Raw genomic sequence first — 22,222 nt, forward strand, 5'->3', positions numbered from 1 at the left:
TTGCTTGTTCCAAAACACTGAGATTAGTTCTCCTATCTTGTCACTTAATGGTCATCATTTTCCGTAAATATCGTTGCTGGAACTTTCTAAGGCTGCTATGTGTCTACGGTAGATTATCCATGTTTCAGATCCGTATAGTAAGGTGTTTACAACTATGGCTTTATACACCTTGATTTTTGTGTCTAACCTGATATCTCGGTGTTGAAACACTCTAGACTGGAGTTTCCCAAAAGCTGCAGCGGCTTGCTGTATTCGATGATTGACTTCTGCGTCCACATTGGCATGAGAAGATAAAGTGCTGCCGAGATACGTAAAGTTATCCACGTTCTCCAGGACTGTTTCTCCAACTTTTATAGATGGTGGAGTTTTAACTGCCTTTTGGAGAAGGTTGGAAGAGAACTTGAGTTTTCTTGGCTTTTATCTTTAAGCCGAGTTTTGTATATGCATAGTTAAAAGTATCCAGTATAGTTTGTAGATCTTCCTCAGTATGTGCCGCTATGGCATTGTCATCTGCATACTGGAATTCAACTATTGCAGATATAGAGATCTTACTTTTTGCACGTGATCTTCGCAGTTCGAAGAGTTTTCCTTCAAAGCGAAATGCAATTTCAATCAACTGTACTGGTAGTCTTGGGTATGCAATGAGAAGCACGACCGATATAAAGATGGAAAACAGTGTTGTTGCCTTTAGACTACCCTGTTTCACTCCTGTCTTTACTTCAAACGGTGTGGAAGCACCATCTTTTACAAGCACAGCACGGTCAAATCAGCTCATTTTATCCAACTTTCAAATTTGATTAAATCGCACTGAATTATTTCCCCAAATAATCCTTTGGAGATGGAAAACAACTACACTTCGACTTCCAAAAGCGAGATTTTCAGTCGATTATTTTGTATAGCACATTTAACAAATAGAAAAGCCCTGACTGTGCTCTGTTCTGTAGTAAAACACGCAGGAAGCGGCTAGAGCACGAAAGAAGTGAAGGGAGAAACACGAGACGTAGTCGAGTGTTTTTCCCCACTTCTTGAGTGCTCTAGCCGCTTCCTACGGCCTTTAATACAGAACAGAGCACAGTCAAGGCTTCTCTATTTGGTTTATAATAAAGAATCCGTTAAATTCCCCACACATTATTTGCAATTTCCAAACAAACTTTATTTTTAAAGCAAACAACAGTGTCGTCAGCATGCTTTATACTCTGACAGAGCACGTTTACAATAAGCCAATTAGAATCCTTGTCAGAATGGGCAACCTAATTTGATTGGATGAACAAGACCAAAGCTTTTAAAATGTCAAACCATCAAAAACTATCGCGAAGAATCGCAAATCTTGCTTAATAATTCCGATGCATAAAAGTGCAAATTTTAAATGTACGGAAACCAGCATCTGTAGTAACGTGATTAATGAAATCCGGCCGAATTTTGGCCCATAAAAACCTGGACGTTATCAACGTGACAATTTGAAAACAACTGCTTAAAGCTTGTGGTTGGAACTTGGCAAACTGTTACGCTGTGTTGTTCTGTGAATAAACAACGGTCGAATTTACAGCAGCGTGAGGATTTTCTGAACTGGTGGCTGCATCAGAGGAACTTGGCTGCGATGGCCTTCCATTCAATGCACCAGAGAGGATATCTGAACAAGCCCTTAGCTGTTCACTGGATGGACGACTGTTGTAATTCCTCAGGCTAGGTTCAATGCAATGACGAGCGTGATTGCAGTGGCTCTGACACTATGGTTAGAATTTTATTTGTATTTTGGCGCTCATTTTCTAGAAAAAGTTATAGTTGTTGATTAGAAACGTGTGTGTGCTAGCCAGTTTTAAAATCCTCCACTTTCCTTGATTGTTTTGTTTTTTTTTTTTTGGCAGGAAAGTTTAGCAAATGTGCGTCCACTCTATTCGAGGTTTTCATATGGCATATATTATATTTTTGCAACGAAAAACTCACCTTCAAAAACTCGGATAGCCTATTTGGTCGATTGTTTTGGTTTCCTTTGTTTCTGTTCTTACAAGTATCTCGTCTATTGCGGCACTTGACATGTTTTCAAATCTCTGCCTGTTTAAATTGCCGCCGCGCTCATTGTTTTCATAATTAACTTTGTTGGAAACCTCAGTTTCAGTTAAAAGGTAGGTCGCATTGTCATTGACAGTATCCTCTAAATCGATCGACTCTAATAGCTCGTTTTCTCTTTCGTCTTCTAGGTCGTAGAGGACTTCTGGGTCGAATAGAAATCCGAGAGAAAAATTCGGGATTTGGTCCGCCACGTTACAAATTGGCAGATGGCGTGACAGCTTCAACTCCATGTTCTATACTCCGATAGAGCACGCCCTTTTAACCAAGGACAGCACGCGTTATATCTGAGCTTTATTATAAAGTTAAATAACGGGTTACTTTTGACCTATTTTTAATCTTGTTAGAAGAAGGTCGGATAAATTTAATTACGTTGTGTAAATAGATGATCAAGAATTGCTCAAATTGCTGTCAAATTATGTATTGATGTTGTTTTTCAAGATTTGGTAGTTTTAATCGGTCCAAGTGTTTTCAATTCGTGGCATGATGCTCCGAGATTTATGTGAAATTTTGAGCTTCAAAAGCGACATTTGGTCGAAATTCAGTTATTATCGATTTTCTCCAAAACAAATCGATATTCAGGCAAACGAAGTATGCAGTGCTTTGTTGCACTATAAGGCGTACCTAACTTGAGAATATCAGCCGAATCGATTTCTTGGCTGTTGCCACCAAACGTTTGACTGTTGGTGACATTCGCTCTTACGGAAGGTTAAATAGATATGTTTTACAGCAGGTTTATACTCTACTGGGTAAAAGCTTTGGATGGTTTTCAAAGTCTTTCTTCTTTAAACACAGCCAGCCGTCGAGGAGCCGAGAGATTGGGGAAAGTGAAAGGAACGCTTTCATTGTTTTCGAGTATTTAGAATCTCTGACTAAAATACCAGGGCATTCAAATAAGCATAGCTATTTTAAGTGCACTGAAAAGAATGCGATCTTAAATGTGGACATCTGAGATTCGATTTGAATGCAGTTCGGAAGAATAGAAGTTTCTCAGATGGACCCGTCTTCATGAGAGGTTGACTCACTCATATTTGATACATGATTCGATGAAAGGCCAAGAGATTTTGTATGGCCATTAAAAGACTAATTTACCTCTGAAGTGAGACAAACAACATCGTGGCAAAAACGAGTGAATACAACGTGAAAATAAAGCGCTAATTAATACGCTCGAAACATTCTCCACTGGTCAAAGATTACTTTCTGCTGAGCACTAAAGAATGCGGTCTGAAAAAGATCTAGAATCAAAGATTAAATCCGAAATATAATCTGAAATTAAACCTCTTGGCTGGATCCGTCTACATGGGAGGCTGTCACATTATGACATAGTGGCACAAGCGTTAGTAATGCGGCATATACATTGACGAAGACTTTGGAACTGATTACAGCACCCATCCAAGCATTCAGGACATACTAGCTAGTCATTCTTTAAACATGACGAAAAATTTCGATTTTGAACCTATTAACTCAAAGCAAGTGTAGAAGCTTTTGTTACAAATGAATACGCGTAAATCCTGCGGCCATGACCTTATGCCTCCACGATAACTGAAGGACTCTGCATCTGTGATGTCAGAGTCTCTTGCAAAATTAATCAACTGTTCAATCAATCTAGGTTACTATCCTTCACGCAGGAAAATGGGGCAAGTGACTCCTTTATTTAAGAAGGACGGTGAATTTTGTAAAACGAACTACAGACCCGTTTCTGTTCTTCCTGTCATCGATAACATTTTTGAACGAATCCTAGCAAAAAAAACTGAGCCTTTTTATCAAGATATATTATCAGATTTCATCTCTGCATATAGACCAGATTACAGCAGTGAAACCTCTTCCGAACTTGGAATTGCTAACAGTTGGCAAAAGTGAAATGACATGATTGTAAATCAGGCAATGGAGATTGGTGCGAATAGTGAATATGAATTTGCTTTTCCTGTCAAGAATTCAATTGAATTATTGGGCGTAACTATCGACAAGGCTTTGATAAGGTTAATTAACAACTTGCTGTTCTTACGAGATTTAAAAACATTATTACCAGTAACGTAATGCTGCGTTTATAGAAAGCTTTGTTCTACCACACTTTCAATATTACTCTCTTCTTTGGCATTTTTCTAGCAATAGAAATTGTGATAAACTAGAGTCTTTGAACAAACGTATTTTACGATTTATTTTTAATGATCCACTGTTTAGTTATTATGATATGTTAAAGAAAGCAAAGATAGCATCCGTATATACTGGAAGCTGACTTTACAAATCTCTAATGGTAGTTTTCAAGAGCTTATTTGTTTCTATGTATCCTGGATATCTAAAAGAGCTTTTTGTTCTTCGTAATTCTAGTTATTCACTGAGAGGAAAGAATATTTTGACTATACCTATACCAAAAACAACAAAATATGGTCTTGAGTGCATCCGATATCAAGAAGCAAAAACTTGGGATTCATCTCCACACAGCATGAGAACAATTACATTTTTTAAAGATTTTAAGATAGCCATAAGGAAAATGAACTTTTAGGAATAATTTTTTTAATTATTGTATTGGTAGTTGTTCCATTTATAATTTGACAAACCTGTGTATTTTTCTTTCTCGAAGATATTAGCTCAACAGAGCTACTCTGAAAATTCGAGTCGAATTAAAGTATATGTATGTACGTATGTATGTATGCTATTGTGGCACAAGCATTAGCAATGGCGAAAATAAACTTTTTTCTGTAAAGTTTCACAATGAAAAAATTAAGCGCCAAAGTGCTCGAGAGATTTGCAACTGTAGGTTTAAGGTCAGACTTTTCATAGATCAGTTAAAAGGAACAGCTCAATTGTTTGCAGCATCTAATCGAAATCAGTTTCTTCTAGGATGCGCTTTCAGTCAGCAAAATATAAACGCACGTCCGGGATTTTGACTGCACTGGGATTTCTGCACTCAGCTTATTACTTATCGCGTCTACGTTTGCTTTTCTAATCCCTTCGAGGTCTGAGTACTTGGAAATAAATAGTTGTCTTCCTTGCGGCTAAATCACGAGTTATTCCTTTCCCACTAAGTGCACGATTAGTACTTTAATTGCAAAAATAAACAACAACAAAACAGTACTCGCGTAAAATCTTTTCGTAAATAAATACTTTTAAGTTTAAAAAACTTCCCAAGCTATTGTATAGAGTGTATCGGGTACAACTTCTTTTAAAATCTAACTTAAAATTCACTTTACCTATTATATATTTGCCTGTACAAAAGGTACAAAAGGGGGCCTGGGAGCAGCATCATATTTTCCTTGAGCCGCTAGACACTGTGAAAGTAGGCTCAAGTAACAAAAATTTCTGTCAAATGAAAAAGTTTTTCTTTCTGAAATACAAAAAAATTCACTGATATTTAACCCCTTCCGACAAAGACGGACCATATGTATTTTTTCAGAGTCTGCAACCAAAAAAATTTGAAATTATTAAAGAAAAAATGATCAATAATCGCAGCCTCTGATCTTTCTCTCTTTTCCATCTCTGCGAAGTCAATCGCCAGTTCCCCCATTTATTTAATAATCAATATATGTATATATGAAAAAGGGGTAAGCTCTCGTTGTCTCTCTTCAGTAAGGAGCATTGGCTATAAATTAATCATAATTGCTACACGACTCGATGTAAGGTTTCTAGATCTTACATGTCCATCAAAAAAAACATTTACCTCTGGAGGGAGAAATTAAATTCCGTGGCAGAAACTAATGAATTCAACGTGAAAATAAAGCACCAACGTGCCCAAATACCTAGCGCGAGTAACTGTCCGAAAAGGTAACACTTATAATGGATCTGTTAAAATGGAATAGTTCAGTCGTTTGCAGAAGTCAGTTCAAACTCCTCCATTCTGGCATGTGTGGCGTGACGAGACTTCTTTCCCACTGAGATTACAACTCAGTATACCAAGCTGCGGTGCAGTTCTTTTAAGAACCTTCAGATTCGATGGGCGATTCGTGATTATTTTAACTAAAGATTCACTAATAATGAATGAATTGCACTTTTAGATAAATACCAAACCATTAGCTACCCTGAAAGGCACAAAGAATACTTCCTCAAAGATGAAAGTCTGAGACACTATCAGAAACCTCTTGGAGGGACCAGTCTGCCCATGGGAGGCCCTCACAACATCAGCATTCACTGTTCTGTTGTAACTATTATACTTAAAAAATTTGACGCCAGAGAAGAGAGAAAGGAGCGCAGGCTTCGTAGTTGGGCCCATGAGCTTCTTTCCAGTTTGAATTGCACCTCCGCCTTTTCTATTTGCAGAAGCCATATGAAAATAGAAGGCCAAGACTCCGAAATGATTTGCAACAGTCTTATGAGATCAGGCCTTTGATGGATCACTTAATTAGTTATTACGAAAGCGTTAAGTCACGAGCGGCACTTCATAAAAATCATTGCATTTTTATATGTCATTAAGGACGTATTTATCCCCAAACAGGAACCGTCATATAAGTCAAGCAGCTTTAGCCAGATGAGCGCAAAAAAAAAAAAATAGAATTACTTCCTATAAGCACGTACGGTGGCCCATAGGGGACATGACACATTTTTTTTTTTATCGCGCGATAATATTTATTATTAATATACCAAACCATTAGCTACCCTGAAAGGCACAAAGAATACTTCCTCAAAGATGAAAGTCTGAGACACTATCAGAAACCTGTTGGATGGACCAGTCTGCCCATGGGAGGCCCTCACACCATCAGCATTCATTGTTCTGTTGTAACTATTATGCTTAAAAAATTTGACGCCAGAGAAGAGAGAAAGGAGCGCAGGCTTCGTCGTAGGATAATTTATCATTTATCACGTGATAGATGGAAACTTGTCAGAGCACGTAATCGGCTGTCATGCACGTTGTTTCCGTGGACAACAATGGCTGCTACAGTTGAGGAGGTATGTTTTGAGGTCAATAGTTCGTTTTATTTACTTAAAAAGATCATATAGCAGTTCGTTGCAATACTACTACATATAGCTCTTTAAATCAGCACAGTAAACCTTCATTTTACGAAACCCTACGAGACGCTTTCAGGGATGACTGTCAGTGTCTGAGAACAAAAGTAGATTATCTAATCTTTATGATTACATTGCAGGTTTGTACATTTCTAGAAGGCAGATGTGTCGACAAGAGCGTTGTTGCCAGGTTTCGTGAACAGAAGCTGAGGATGTTAGCTGTAAACCATTTAGTCGTTTTAACCATTTAGTCTTTTTAACGGTCACGTCTGATTGAAGTTCCTCGATCAGGAGTTAAGTTGATCCACAAATATTTGAAATACCGTATTCATTTTGTAAAAATAATGATGAAGCGTTTAAGAGTAAAGCGGGAACACGGAAATATACAATGGATCTGTTGTCTGTTCAATGGCGAAAGATATTGCGCAATTTTCTTATCACGGCAGTCACTTTGTAAACATAATATGAAGTAAAAGTACTGAACACCCATATATACTAGCTCAGTAGGGCTCTTAAGTAACTATGCTCATCACAAGCGTTTGCGATTGAGTCGCCGAGGGAAGAACGAAAGAACAAGCAGAATGAAAGGAATTATTATAATTTTTTTTGGGAGCGATTTCGTGACACTTCATAGCCTCCCACGATGGTGTTATTAATAGAGGATCGTCTTACACATGTGGGGAAGAATGTTACGCAATCTCCTAAAAACCCCTGCTTTTGAAGGCTAGACCCGTTACGAATCCTTGATTCCCTACTATATTGCCTTAGCTCTGTCATGGATCCTCGTTTTGCATACATTATAATTATCGTCCTTGTTATCGTTACTATTTATGGTTATGTATTTTTATTTAAGATGGACGGTTCTGCTGTGATATATTGCCCTGAGTTCTTCCTGATGGACCTGGGGTTAAAGACAAAAGGTGACCCGTACGCTCTCCGTCTGTTTTGCGAGAGGGAAGAAAAGAATGGGAAAAATAAGGACATAGAGGAGAGAAAACAATATTTGATTGAAAAACTGAGATCAACAAAGGAATCACGTCACTCTGCGTCGGAGGGCAAAAAAGCTTCCTCGACTTCCAACGCTAAGTCACGATACCGAAAGTTCAAAATTGGCTGGCTGCACTTCTCGGAGGAGAAGGGAAGATACCTCGCAGTAAGACAATCTACTAGGGGTGGAACGAGGTCAGTTTCGTTGCCTAGAATTAGCGGGACATCCGACATTATTGACGAGGCTCGCAACTTGTTTTTTCCTCAAGGTGGATCCGCGTTTGGAAGATGGCTAGAAATGGATTCTGATTTAGCTAACTTTAGTGGCGAGAAGATTGATAAGCTTATCACCCCTGAAGGGAAAGAGATCGAATTCTCCCTTCAGTCTTATTTCAATCTTTACAAGCTTACCCGTGTTCGCCTGTATCTGAAAACAAAAACAAAAGAACGTGTATCAGAGGAAACGAAAGTAGGAGAGTCGTACTCCGAGGTGAGGCATTCTGGGCTTTTAGGAAGCTCGCAAAACGGGCCCAACTCCAAGAGACGCAAGATGAAAAGTGCGAAGAAAGCCTAGGCATCGATCGCGCAAAAAACAAGCAGAAAGAAGACGCGTTGATGGAAGAAATTAGGAGAGCTAAGAATGTCGAAGGAATTCACGCCGCTCGCTTAGGTAGAGTGTTTGAGGAACCGGGCAAAGATGAACCACAAGTTTATGTTCGTGTGCGCCACATCGACTTGGGAATGGTTAAGCGAGCTTTCAAACCATACCAAACAATGGCTGCAGTGTACGATTGGATTGGCTCGCTACAGTTATTTCCAGTTTACTTCTCCCTCTGCACTGCACCAGGCGATGTGTTAGACTCCTCCTTACTTGCATAGGATGCGGAAGGTAAAGTCCTTTTCGTGGAACCGAGAGACGATCCAATTCCATTATGCGATGACGACCTAGAAATTACATTTAAAGGATTTGGCCAACATGGAAATGTCGAACCTGCACTAGACGACTGTCTCTTCGCCCTCGGCGAAATAGGGACAACACCGCCCTTAAATTTATTAGCTGAGGAGGCGGATAGCGAGGAGGATGGCAGTCCAAAGTAAGTAACTTCAAAATTATTCTTATTTCGGTGTCGATATAAAATACCCCTCTTTCTTCTTAAAGAATAGCCGGATCACATAATGTACATCTACGGAATAAGTGGAGGTTATCCCACGTCAAAACAGTGAGGTGGAGGTCAGCGATCAAAAACAAAGAAGAATATTTGCTCTTCAGTACGTGTACCTAGATTCTGTCATTAATGTCTTTATTATTAAGAAAACATTCCTGTCCATAAAGCAACTAAGTAAGCGTGGCCAAAGTTATACCCTTAAAGTTATAGTCTTAAGTGCGCCGCTGTCCAACTCTCCTTCCGCAATTTTTAGCCAATCGCCATTATTTTCGTGCCAACTTTATCGCTTGGCTAAGTTATCATCCATTATCTATTATTTTATCTAGGACAATTTGTGCTGGTTCTTGCGGTAGCAAGGGATGATTTTACTGAATCAGTAGTATTTACTATGTACTTTTCAAAATTGTTCTTGCAGTAACGGAATTGCTCCAAGGCGCAAAAAGAAGAAAAGGGTTGGTTTGTTGATATCACTGCTGTTATTATATATATATATATATATATATATATATATATATATATATTTATTTATTAAAAACTGGATCATTGGATAATGCAATTCAAGACTTTTTATTGGCTTAGCCATTATGGTATATCAGCCAATATACCATAATCTACAAATATGGTAAGTGTACGCGTCAGCTTAAGATCAAAAGGGAGCTAAAAAATCCAGTTTCTTCTTACAAAATAATAATTTCTTGGGGGCGTTTTTAATAAAACAATTATTCCACTCGCGCTTGTTGGATATGAGATGATTATAGCCAACTCGGCGCTACGCGCCTCGTTGGCTATCTATCATCTCATATCCAACGCGCGCTCGTGGAATAATTGTTAAATATATATATATATATATAATGATGATAATGACGATACAAACTGGTACTCTTTCGCCCACGACGCCCATAAAATCAACATATAATAGCTGTTTGTTGCTCTTCACAGAGAAATAGTGCTTCCTTGACTAGGACGGGTACCAGCAGCTTATCGCCAGACCGAGGGCGGCATTTCCGTCAGAACTACTTAGCCCAGTTAGCGCTAGAACAGGTCAGGAAGATATATAAAGAAAACATACTGTAGACCGATTAATGATGGCGGTTTTTTTTTTTCAGGAAAAATCTTTATCACTGAAGTAATGGCAATTGGAGTTATGATTACTTGAATAGATCGTTTTCCATATATTAAAATTCAGACTTGCTCCCGAGGTTTGGGGAATAAAACGAAAGAAATAGTATTAAGGTTGAGGAATGAATAAGTGATTCTTTTGTTTTATTCCCCAAAGGCTCGGAGCATAGTTAGAATTTTAGTATATCGGAAATGGCCAATTGGCTCTCTACCGACCGAGCTGTACACTATCCCGTTCTAGTTAGGTGACCTTGTACAGTATGTCAAAGAAAAAGTTTGACTTGACAACGTATTCTTATGACGGTCACAACCGCTCCAAACCTGCGCAAATAAGAAATTGGGATAGAAATTAACCACTCAGAAAGCGCAAAAATTTCCCTTTCTGCAATTTCTTTTACATTATTTCAAATACATCAAGTCAACGGTATCTTTGTTCCAATGTGTTATTCTTTGCTGGTAAGGTATCCACATATGTCTCGGTTAAATTTCTGTGGGATGTTGAAAATTAGGCCTGAAATTCATCTGTAGCAGCAGGCTACTCCAGAGTAAAGTACTACTTGATAAACATAACACTTGCAAATATTTTAAAATACTCGAGTACTTCTAAGAAAAACGAGGGGGTACCTTTTTTTCAAACGGAAGACAGAGATGAAGACTATGAGCTAGAGGGGAACAGCCAAACCGATACCCAGGTGGTGATGCCCACTGTTGATGTGCCCACTGATGACGTTATCATAGTCGGTGACAATTCCACTGAGGAAGAGCAGCAAAGCAACTCAGAATCACATTGCAAGTAAGTCTCTCATTGGTACACACACTGGACGTGTTTGGGTGAACTTAATTTTTAATAGAGAATTTGCCTCTGTTCAAAGAAGGAAAACTCGTGACACCTATTTTTGACACATTCAAATCTTCCGCTCAAACCAACACGTCCTTTACTTGATGTAACATATGAAAATTTTTCTTTTCAGGATCGTAAAGATAAGGAGAGTGCAAGTTATGAAGGATATGATAAATCTTTTCAAAGACAAAGCTGTCGTGGACACCACTCTTAACGTGGTCATGATCAATTCTTTCGGAAAAGAAGAGGACGGACTGGATAATAGCGGCGTTTTCCTTGATGTACTATCTGCGTTTTGGAACTCTTCTTATGACTCGTGCACTATTGGCGAAGATGAGAGAGTTCCAGCCATCAGGCACGACTTTCAAGTTGCTGAGTGAGAGGCCATAGCCAGAATAATTGTGAAAGGGTATCAAAAAATTGGTTTTTTTCCAATTAAACTGGGCAGAGCCTTTACAATAGCCTGTCTCTTTGGCGAAGAAGCTTTAAAAGAAGATATTTTGCTTGAATCGTTCCTGGCATACCTCAGTGGTGACGAAAGAGAACTGGTTAACCTCTCCCTGAATGGGAAGCTGGAGGAAGAACAAGAAAACGAATGGTTAGATGTTCTGGAACGCTTTGACTGTAAGACTGTTCCCAAAGTGAAACAAGTCAAAGATGTCGTATTGGAGATTGCCCACAAAGAGTTCATTCAAACTCCGAGATATATTGTAGACAGCTGGAGCACACCGTTGTCACCGCTACACCGCCAGTTTTCATCTCCAGATTGCCTTCTGGAGATCTTCGTACGGGGCCAGCCAACCAACAAGAAGATCATATCACTTTTCGAAGCAAACCCGGAGACCAGAGCACAGGAGGAAGCCTTATCCTATTTGAAACGCTTTGTTCGGGGAATGGAAGATGAGAAATTAACAAAGTTCTTGAGATTTTGTACTGGCTCTAATATGGTGTGCGTTGAAAAGATCACCCTCAATTTCAACAGCCTGGAAGGTGCGGAAAGGCGACCAGTCGCACACACCTGCGGAGCAGTGCTGGATCTCCCTGCCACATCTCCATCCTTTCCATTGTTCCGAGAGGAATGGAACAACATACTGTCCTCAGAGTATTGGGACATTGACTACGTTTGAACTCGCAGTTAAATCTGCACACGAGAACTACGTCATTGCTGTGCATCTCGGAATACTTGGCAATCCTAAATAGGGCTAATTTTACACAGTTTACTCTAACTAGTGTGATTATTACAAAGCGAATTGTTTAAAGGATGTTTCACTTTTATTCAGAGGAAATTGCGTTATTAATATCAGTATTACTCGCTGTACTTATTCAGTAAAGTAAACGAAATTATAATTAAAGGAAGCTTTAGGGTATTTTTCGTGTTACCGTTCCAGTTATAGCTTTTAGATTTGAGAGGAATTGGCATTTCGATGCTTATTGCATTTATTATAAAAATAATTTATATAGTACTTACTGAATGTTGAGGCTATTCCTCAACAAGGTTTTATGTTAGTCCGTTCCGTTCCTTATTTTTTTTGCATGTCAGTAGACCACAATCCTTCAGTAGTATTTTTTTTTTCTTTTTTGAGCCCCTTTACGCACGTGGAAAAGCGCTTGTGAATGAGTTAGGTACGCAAAAACTGTTTTCTTTTCTTTCCTTTACCGCCTTTCATCATGTGGTTTTTACGGCTCCCTGAGCCTCGTAATTTATGATGAAAGGGCGACCGGGTGGTTTTGTAAACACTGGAATTCTTCGCCGTCATTAAATTCGTTGGGTTAATGAGCCGTTCTGTTGTTATTCGCCATCAACGCCGCTATATGTGTCCGAACCGGACATTGTTGTAAAAACCACATGGTTGTCATCGCTTCTTGCTGTGGAATTTGTGCTTATTTACGCAGTATGTGACCTGTAACTGGAGAATCGCCGATTCATCGAAAGAAACCGCCGTCGTTCAATATTTGTGTCATGTCGCAACGTGGAATTCTCCATGAAAGGTTAGAGTCGCTGGATAGATCTCGCCGAGGACATTTGTCGTCAATTACAGAGGTGTGTAAAACGCTAGATGAAAATCTTACAGATTTTGGAAACATTGATCAACATAACAGAAGATAAAGCTAAAAGGAAAACACTTACGGAAACATATACAGAAACACATAACTATTAAAGACTTACCTAAAGCTTTGTGCGGCGTTTTGACTGGATATCGAAGTGAAAAGCCGCAGCTCTCAAATAGGTGGTTCCGTACAAAAAAAGAAAAACAAACTCAACTTAACTACGGTTTTAGCGTTCATTTCAGCTTAGTTGTCCATTAAACGCCCATAGAAAGGAAATTGGGATGTTTCTTCGCCACGGTAAAGAGCACCATTGATGATCAGCTTTTCGACATTGAAGTATGCAGTCTTCTTATCGCGCTTCGCCGCTTTTAGGATCGGATATAACACTTTCCTTACCTCGTCAACTTCTTTGGGAAAATCGTCGGATACTCCAAATCCGGTACCCCTTGGAAGATTTTTGATATAGGATTTGATGAAAAATTTATCTTGAAAATCCGTCAGCCTAACTATAATAGGTCGCGGTTGAAGACTTCGATTTGATTGTGAACGGCGTGAAGTAATTCTGTGGACTCTGTCAAAATGAATGTTTTTTTCGTCGACTGGAAGGATCTTTAGCTTCGTACGCATGAATTCTCTTAGGGCGAGTTCGGTGTCATTGTTTGTTTCGTTTTCACGTTCCGTTATTCCAAAGAATTTCATATTTCCTCTACGGCTGTGACATTCGAGTTTAACATGTCGGCGATGTAGCTCTTTGAGATCGCTCTTGATGCGTTCACTGGAGGTGTCGGCTGCTCCTTGCTTTAAATTAACATCATGAACAATGGCTTTTAGGTCTTCTATCTCTGCTTGCGAGTTCTCTAAGCTCGTTTGCAGGGTTTTGTTTTCTTCTTCAAGAAGAGTAATCCTCTTTTTATAAGTTTCCAACTCGGGAAGTACAGTTAATAGCATGTTGAGTTTCTCTTCAATACCGGAGAGCCTCGAGTTTGTTGTTTCGAGGCACTTTTTGCATCCATGTTTGTGATGTTGATCGAACTCGTCTTCCTCGTCTGTTTGAGAGCTGCCTTCCCTTGTTCGTTTTCTGCCTTTATCCACGGCTCCTTTCTTGTTCGATGATTCGTCAGGCATTGCGAATGGTTGTTAAATATATTTTAACCACCACTAGGGCTGCGAAACTGTAAAGATACTACGAGCACATTTTCGGCGTGACCGCCATCTTTCGCCCCTCGTCCCAGTCTCAGAAACATTGTTGAGGTACGGACTCAACAAACTCAACTTAATACCGCACAGGAGAAATACTGTGCATGCTGTGATAAATATGATGATTTGCTTGACACTTCCTGTGGAAAATATCAGAGTGTTTTGAAAGACCGTGACACTCAACGCGTAAGGGTACAAGCTTACAATGAAAACATTGAACAATTTGTTATTGACGCCTCCGAATTCTACAATGCTCGAGTGACTGAAGAATTAAAGGAGAAAAGGGAAAATTCCCAACCGGAATCTGTGAAATCCAGAAAAAGCTATTCCTCAAGATTAAGTCTATCTAGTTCGAAAGCGCGCGAAGCTAAAATCCAAGCAGCAAAGGCAGCATTAATGCAGCAACAAGCTGAAGAGAGAAGTAGAAGGACAGTTGAGCAGGAGGTGAAAAGGGTCGAGATGGAAATAAAACGAACTCAATTGGAACTCCAACATAGACTGGAACTAACCAAATTGGAAGCTGAAAAGGAGGTTGTGGCCGCAAGGGATCAGGCAGAACTAGCCAAACTTGAGGTCTTTCTGGCAGAACAAGAAATATCTGAACTGACCAATGAACAAGAAGGTATTAAATGGTCTCCGAAAGTTGAAGAATTTCAACCAAAGAACAATCTGATGCTACCTCCGGAAGTGCCAATCGCCTCTTTGCTTTCAGTGATTTCTAGTAGCCTTACTCCTGCGCCTGTGTCAGTCAGCAACCCGCCTCTCACATCTACACCAGCGGTAGAAAACCCCGCAGCCACTACCTCCATACATGCTACTGGGGGAATCTGCTTTAGTGATCCACTTCCGGTTCCAAGAATAGAACTTAAGCCAGTCACTGGTGAGAGTAATGTGTCCAAACCCATCAGAGGTGATTGTCAAAATGAACCTAAATCACAACCACTGACTCCTGTGACCGCTATCAGTACGTCCTCTTCAGTCACGCCTAATGTGTCTGGTGCAACTGCGAATGAAAGCCTTGCAGCGATTATGTCCTCAATGGAGAGGAGAAGCGCTTCCCATGATCTCCCTCATATACGAGTTCAGAAGTTTGATGGCTCGCCACAACAATATCCCGCCTTTCGTCAGAGGTTCAAACAACTGGTCGATGCAAAGCCACTTGATGATGCTGTCAAAATGACCCGCCTATTACAATTCCTGGAGGGACCTGCGCTCCTCGCCGTTCTACGGTATGAGCCATTACCAGTTGGTTTATCAAAGGCGCTCAGGACATTGGAGGATCGTTTTGGTCAGCCATTCCAAGTGGTGAGAGCATCTTTGGAATCCCTCACAAAGGGACCTGTTATACAACCTAATGAGAGGGACAGCTTGCAGCGATATGCAGATATGGCTCAAGTTAGTTATGATACCCTAGAGTCGATGGGATATTTGAATGAAATGAATACAGACAACCTTGACAAGGTCATCATGCGACTTCTTAAGTGGATGCAAGCCAAATTTGCTGAACGTTTAAAGCGCCTAGAGAGTGAGGGTCATGTAATGCCAACCTTCAAAGATGTGGTGGATTTCCTTAAGGAGCGAGCGTTTGTCTTGAATCATCCTTTCTTCAGTGATAGAAGTCCTGAGAATGCAGTTACCAGAATCAAGGCAAGAGTAAAGCCGCCTTTGATGCCTAAATCCCCCTGTTATGTCAACATGACAGCAGTAAAGGATGAGTCTTGTCCGGTGTGTCATCAGCCCCACCGCCTATACCGGTGTGAGACATTTAAATCCAAATCTCCTAAGGAACGAAACCACTTCATTAAGCAGCACAACATATGTTTCAATTGTGTCAGTTCGTCTCTACACTACTCAAGGAATTGCAAGTCAGCCATTAGGTGTAAAGTGGAAGGCTGTGGAAGGGCACATCACACGTTGTTACATGTTCTTGAGCCTAAGGAAGAGGTTAGCCAGGGAACTGTGAACCAAAACAATGAGGTCAACCGGGACTCGTTGCCTGACCAAGGTTCATCATTCAATACTTCGACACGTTCAGTCGGCACAGCCGTTGACTCCTCAGAAGTACTACTTCAAGTCATTCCAGTGAAGGTAATAAGCAATGGCGGCCGTCAAATCACGACCTATGGTCTTATTGACTCAGGGTCTGACATAACCATGGTTAACCCTTCTCTTGTGAAGTTGTTAAACATTGAAGGAACACCAAGCAAGCTCTCTCTCGCGACAGTGAACAGTGCTGATGTCGAAGAGAAAGGGATGAAGGTTAAGTTTAAAATTGCATCATTGGATAGCCAGAGTGACCATGTGATTGCCGTGAATTCTGCATGGACTGTAAAGGATCTTACCATTCCCTTGAAACACATAAAGTTGTCGAGATCTGTAGAACAATGGCCACATCTACAGGAAGTGCCTTTCTCAGAGGTGGAAAGAAAGAAGATTTCTATCCTACTCGGTACCAACATCCAAGAAGTCTTCGTACCTCTTGATGTAAGAAAGGGAAACCGTAATGAACCACTCGCCATTAAGTCGTGTCTTGGTTGGAGCATACTAGGTGGCTCCTCAAACCTACAGTCCCATAGCCAAGGACAAGTTAACCTCATCGGTGGTGAAGATCTTTCCCTAAACAACCAGCTCGAGCATTTCTGGAAGATTGAGTCCTACGGTGCCACAAGGCCTGAAACCAAACCATTATTTGTGGAAGATTAAAGAGCTCTAAAGCTCATTGACAACTCAATCAGCCTGCTAGATGGCCATTACCAGATGGGCCTTCTGTGGAGAGATGACAATCCTGTACTTCCTTACAACCGACCTCTAGCCGAAACAAGATTACAGTACTTGAAGAAGCGCTTCCTTGGCGACCCTGAGCTGGAGGTTAAATACAGAAATGTGATTCAGGAGTGCGTAAATAGAGGGTACGCTAGAAAACTGAGCCAAGAAGAAGCTGCTGCAGTCAGTAATATCACGTGGTACATTCCGCATCATCCTGTAACAAACCCTAACACGCCAGGGAAAGTGAGGGTAGTGTTTGATGCCGCCGCAAAGTTCAACGGAATGTCTTTAAATGATCAGCTATTGCAAGGGCCTTGTCTTACAAATGACCTTACTGGGGTCCTAATCCGCTTCCGTGAAGAAGAGGTTGCCTTTTCCGCGGATATAGAAGGTATGTTCTACCAGACCAATGTGACGCAAAGCGATACTGATGCGCTGAGATTCCTGTGGTGGCCTAATAGCATCAACGACCCACCAGAAGATTACAAGATGCTGGTCCACATTTTCGGTGCAAAATCCTCGCCCTGTTGCGCCAACAAAGCTTTAAGCATGACTGCACAAGACAATGAAGGAGGATACTCGCCTGAAGCCATCAGAACGATTCGTAGAAACTTCTATGTTGACGATGTGTTAAAGTCCGTTCTAACCACAGCACAGGCTGTTCATCTGACAACTGACCTAACTAATTTGCTAAGGAAAGGAGGCTTCCGGCTCACAAAGTTTGCGAGCAATAGTCGAGAGGTATTGCAATCTATCCAGTCAGAGTTGAGAGAAAATCCACAACTAGACTTAGATCTAGATCAGTTACCATTAGAGCGAGCATTAGGTGTGTACTGGGCTGCACAGTCTGACACTTTCAAGTTTAAAGCTGTTCAGGCGGAAAAACCGTCCACCAAGCGAGGGGTGCTTTCGATCGTAAGTTCTTTGTTTGATCCACAAGGATTCCTTACACAATTTGTGTTTTCCGCCAAGCTTCTGCTGCAGGAACTCTGGAGAGATAAACTCCCTTGGGATCGGAAAATTCCGGAACCGTACCTCTCTCAATGGCAACGTTGGCTGGCTGAACTACCACATGCTGTTGCCATTGATATCCCAAGGTGTTACAAGACTCAGTCATTTGACAACACATCGACCGTCCAGCTTCATAACTTTGCCGACGCATCCAGACGCGGTTACGCAGCAGTTTCATATTTGCGTTTCGTCAATAAGGAAGGACTGATTCATTGTTCCTTTGCCATGGGAAAAACCCGCAATGCTACCATTAGAGAGTGGACTATCCCTCGCCTAGAACTACAAGCCGCAGTATTAGCAGCCCGTCTGAGCAAGACAATATTGAAGGAACTCGATCTACCAATAGATCAAACCTTTTACTGGTCCGACTCAATGACATCTTTACAGTATATCAATAACGAAACAAGGCGTTTTCAAACCTTTGTCGCCAACCGTGTCAAGGAAATCATTGAAACAAGTCTTCCAGAGCAGTGGTACCATATTCCCGGTGTCCTAAACCCTGCTGATGAAGGTTCACGAGGTGTTAGTGCTCAATATTTTCACGCTGAATGTCGCTGGTGGTTAGGTCCAAATTTCCTTTAGGAACCTGAATTTGCGTGGCCAAGTGTGTTAGTAAAGGATATTCAAGATGACGACGTGGAATTACGGAAGTCACCAAACGTTATGTTCGTCTCACATGCGCCGCAGATTGACACCATTACTCTCATGGTGGTCCCACCTACTGAGAGTAATGTCATGGGTGCTTCGTTTCGTAAAGAGAGTTCGAAATGAAACTCCAGAGTATCCTAAGTCAAGTACACTCAAGCTGGTAGAATTGCAGCAATCAAGTCGAGAAATTGTGCGTTTAGTTCAGCGACAACATTTGCCTGAGGAGTACTTGTGTCTGAAAGAAGGCAGACAAGTGAAACGTCACAGCAAGTTAGCTAATCTCAGTCCAATCTTGATTGATGATGTTATACACGTGGGAGGTAGGATTCATCGCGCACCAATCGCCTTCGAGGCCGTACACCCAATGATCCTTCCAAAATCCCATCACGTTTCCGTCTTAATAGTTCGCTACTACCACCATGTATTAGGTCATGCAGGCTGCGAACATGTATTATCCGTAATCCGTCAGCGTTCCTGGATCATGAGGGGAAGAGCCCTCGTGCACCGCGTTGTAGGCAGTTGTGTGAGCTGCCGCAGACGTAACTCGCCTCCTCTTCAACAAGTTATGGCTGATCTTCCCAAGGAGAGGTTAGTACCTTACCAGCCTCCGTTCACTTTCACAGGTCTGGATTTTTTCGGACCGTTTTACGTGAAGCGAGGTCGCAGTGCAGTGAAAGTGTATGGCTGCATTTTCGTGTGCTTCAATAGCCGAGCAGTACATATTGAAGATGTCAGTTCACTGGAAACGGACACTTTCATCCAAACCTTGGTTCGATTCATCTCGGTTCGTGGTTGCCCAAAGGAGATATGGTCGGATAATGGTACAAGTTTTACTGGTGGCTCAGAAGGAACTTCGCCTGTCGCTTCAAAATCTGAACGAAGAACGCATCAAGAGTGAGTTACATTCTCGTGAAGTAGAATGGTACAGCTGTAAACTACCAGAGTGGCGTTTTCAACCTCCTGCCGCAAGCCACATGTCAGGAGTTTGGGAAAGGCTCATTAGAAGTGTCAGGAAAGCTATGAAGGCTGTTCTCGGTAGTCAGGGTGCGCTGGTTAGTTTGGAGACGTTGCGTACAGTCTTTGCTGAAGTCACATCAATCTTGAACAGTCGTCCTATTTGTCCTTCCAGTGACGATCCCAGTGATTTAGAGCCGCTCACTCCCAATCATCTTCTGCTACAACGCCGAAACCTAGTCGTGCCTCCTGGGGTTTTCGTTCGATGATAATAAAAATTATCGCGCAATAATTTCCATTTATCGCGCGATAATCTCCATTTATCGCGCGATAATTTCCATTTATCGCGCAATAATCTCCATTTATCGTGCGATAAAAAAAATGTGTCATGTCTCCTATGGGCCACCGTAAGCACGTGCACGTGAACAGGCGACTCACACGCAAAAAGCGTTTTTACAGTAGGTTTATACTGACTCTACTAGGTAAAAGCCTTACATGGTTTTCAAACTCTATTTTTTTTACACGATCACCCGTCGAGGAAATGAGAGATTGGGGAGAGTGAAACGAACAATTTCAAACGATATTAACCTACGAACACTCGTGAACACATAAAAACTAAAATTTTAATCCCATGGTCATTTGTAATTATAATTATTTGAGACGTTGGCGAACTGACATTAGACGTTAGCGAATCGAGCTCATATGTTGGCGAACTGACGTTGACGAACTGACACGTTGGCGAAACGACCGTTTACCTTTTGAGGTACCGTACCGATAATAATTGATTGTGGACTAAACGATGAAAAGTTTAGTTCAATTTTGGTCACATTTTTGGAGGGACTAATCTAACTACTTCGATGCCAAATGTAATGGCTAAGCACAGCCTGATTTAACGCATAAAAATGGATCGATATAATAGCCGATAGCTTTCATCGACATTCTTTTGAAAAACAAAACTTCAAATATAACATTTGATAGCGAGGTTAAATAATGATAATCATCTCACTAATCTACTGATTTTACAGAAACCTCTCGTGCACAAGAGCAAAAAAAAAAAAACCTGGCTAATTTTCTATCACCAAAACATCATGTGCAACATTCCGAACATGCATACAAGGACATGTATTAAAGATCGAGTCAACATAGTCGCTTCACCTATTTCAAATTCCTGAACACACATCACACGTAAGAAACCTGCGCATAAAAGAGGGCGGGGAGGGGGGTAGACGTGGGTCTTTTGAAACTCACTCTAATTAATCTTTGCCGTTCACAAAAGGTACAAAGTACAGTAAAACCAGGAAGCAACACCATGCTTTTCCTTGAGCTGCAACACGACAAAGGCTTGAGCAAATGAAATTTGTGTGATAAATGAAATCCTAAGAGTGCGAAATGGGTTCCCCACGAAAGCCCTTCGACCAATCACGATTAGCGCGTAGTTAATTTATAACTTGACTCGTGACTATGTGAGCTGGAGTAGCCTATTTCCCGCGAAAAGATAGTCGAAAAAATAAAGCGTTCAGTGAAAATGCCTTAACATAGGCTCACCATGGGAGTCTAACGCTCCAAATAATGGCTCCTGTCACAGCCTATTATCTTTGTGTTCATTCCATCTCGGGAAGGTAAAAGATTTTCCTCTTATTCTCTCTCTTAAGTAACGAGGAGTTGCTATAGACTAACCATATCGAAAGCACAATTCGATGTAAGGTTGAGAGACTTTATATGACCATCAAAAGGTCAAATTACCTCTGAAGGAAGACACAAAAATATCTGTGGCACAAAGTTAAGACGACAGCTTGAAAAAATATATATAGAGCCCGCACGCTCGAAATACCTGGAAACATTAACAAGAAGGCAACGCTTTTAATGAATCTGCGTACGTTAAAGATGAACCAAGTTCAAGTGACCACTTCTTACAAGAAAAATTTCTCTCGATCACAGGATATATTGGACCTGTCTTAATTGCAACGCAATGTTACTTGCTTCTTCAAATTCCTGCACTCACTTTGAAATTGACCTTATCGCTTATAAACTCATCGAAAGGATGCAGACTTACCAGGTGTAAACGAAAGGAATTAATAGTCAACCGAGTCTGTGGAGCAAAGTTGTCCATTTTGGCTCAGTGAGCATCTATGAACCTCAGGGAAGCTATGCACACAACGACAGAGGGGTCTTGGTGAGTCACTTCGACCACTTCATCTCTCCCTCTTTAAAAAGCCTAAGGGACTTAAGTCACTCAGCGACTCAGTGTATTTTAAGTATCATTTGAATGTGAGACTGACTGATTCGTGGTAAATTCACGTAAGCTGGACTTTGAAACTAAAGTTTGACTGGTCCGAAAATAAAATAACTAACAATCAGCGAGTTCCTAGTGTACATAGTCAACAGAGTCACCTGGTCCATTTTATATTTCCTTGGCGCCTATCTCAAAAAATTAACTCCACGTACGTAGTGATAGAGGATATGCATTCAATGTGTATAT

The 22,222-nt window shown here is 40.9% G+C and overlaps 4 protein-coding genes and 1 pseudogene across 5 annotated transcripts in view; 3 read left to right on the top strand and 2 right to left on the bottom strand.

Annotated features, from left to right (window-relative positions):
* LOC148718486 (uncharacterized) overlaps positions 1–22,222 on the bottom strand; it is a 153,811-nt gene that overhangs the window by 130,864 nt on the left and 725 nt on the right. The window lies entirely within an intron of this gene.
* Positions 6,844–12,485, top strand: LOC148718493 (uncharacterized; annotated as a pseudogene). The gene is made up of 6 exons (XR_015994275.1): positions 6,844–6,948; positions 7,146–9,086; positions 9,574–9,610; positions 10,098–10,199; positions 10,924–11,070; positions 11,249–12,485. The product of XR_015994275.1 is annotated as an uncharacterized LOC148718493 (transcript).
* On the bottom strand, positions 13,344–14,394 carry LOC148718494 (uncharacterized). The gene has a single exon (XM_088741903.1). It carries the CDS (start codon positions 14,290–14,292, stop codon positions 13,411–13,413), a length of 882 nt encoding a protein of 293 aa, XP_088598029.1. The 5' UTR covers positions 14,293–14,394; the 3' UTR covers positions 13,344–13,410.
* Positions 17,122–18,723, top strand: LOC148718495 (uncharacterized). The gene has a single exon (XM_088741559.1). The coding sequence runs from the start codon at positions 17,122–17,124 to the stop codon at positions 18,721–18,723; it is 1,602 nt and encodes a 533-aa protein (XP_088597685.1).
* LOC148718496 (uncharacterized) lies at positions 18,770–19,687 on the top strand. The gene has a single exon (XM_088741560.1). The coding sequence runs from the start codon at positions 18,770–18,772 to the stop codon at positions 19,685–19,687; it is 918 nt and encodes a 305-aa protein (XP_088597686.1).

This window comes from Stylophora pistillata, chromosome 12 (assembly GCF_964205215.1).
Source record: "Stylophora pistillata chromosome 12, jaStyPist1.2, whole genome shotgun sequence".
In the NCBI taxonomy this organism is placed as follows: domain Eukaryota; kingdom Metazoa; phylum Cnidaria; class Anthozoa; order Scleractinia; family Pocilloporidae; genus Stylophora; species Stylophora pistillata.

Coding starts and splice junctions, on each gene's coding strand:
- LOC148718495 (XM_088741559.1), top strand. CDS start 17,122: ATGGGCCTTCTGTGGAGAGATGACAATCCTGTACTTCCTTACAACCGA.
- LOC148718496 (XM_088741560.1), top strand. CDS start 18,770: ATGACGACGTGGAATTACGGAAGTCACCAAACGTTATGTTCGTCTCAC.
- LOC148718494 (XM_088741903.1), bottom strand. CDS start 14,292: ATGCCTGACGAATCATCGAACAAGAAAGGAGCCGTGGATAAAGGCAGA.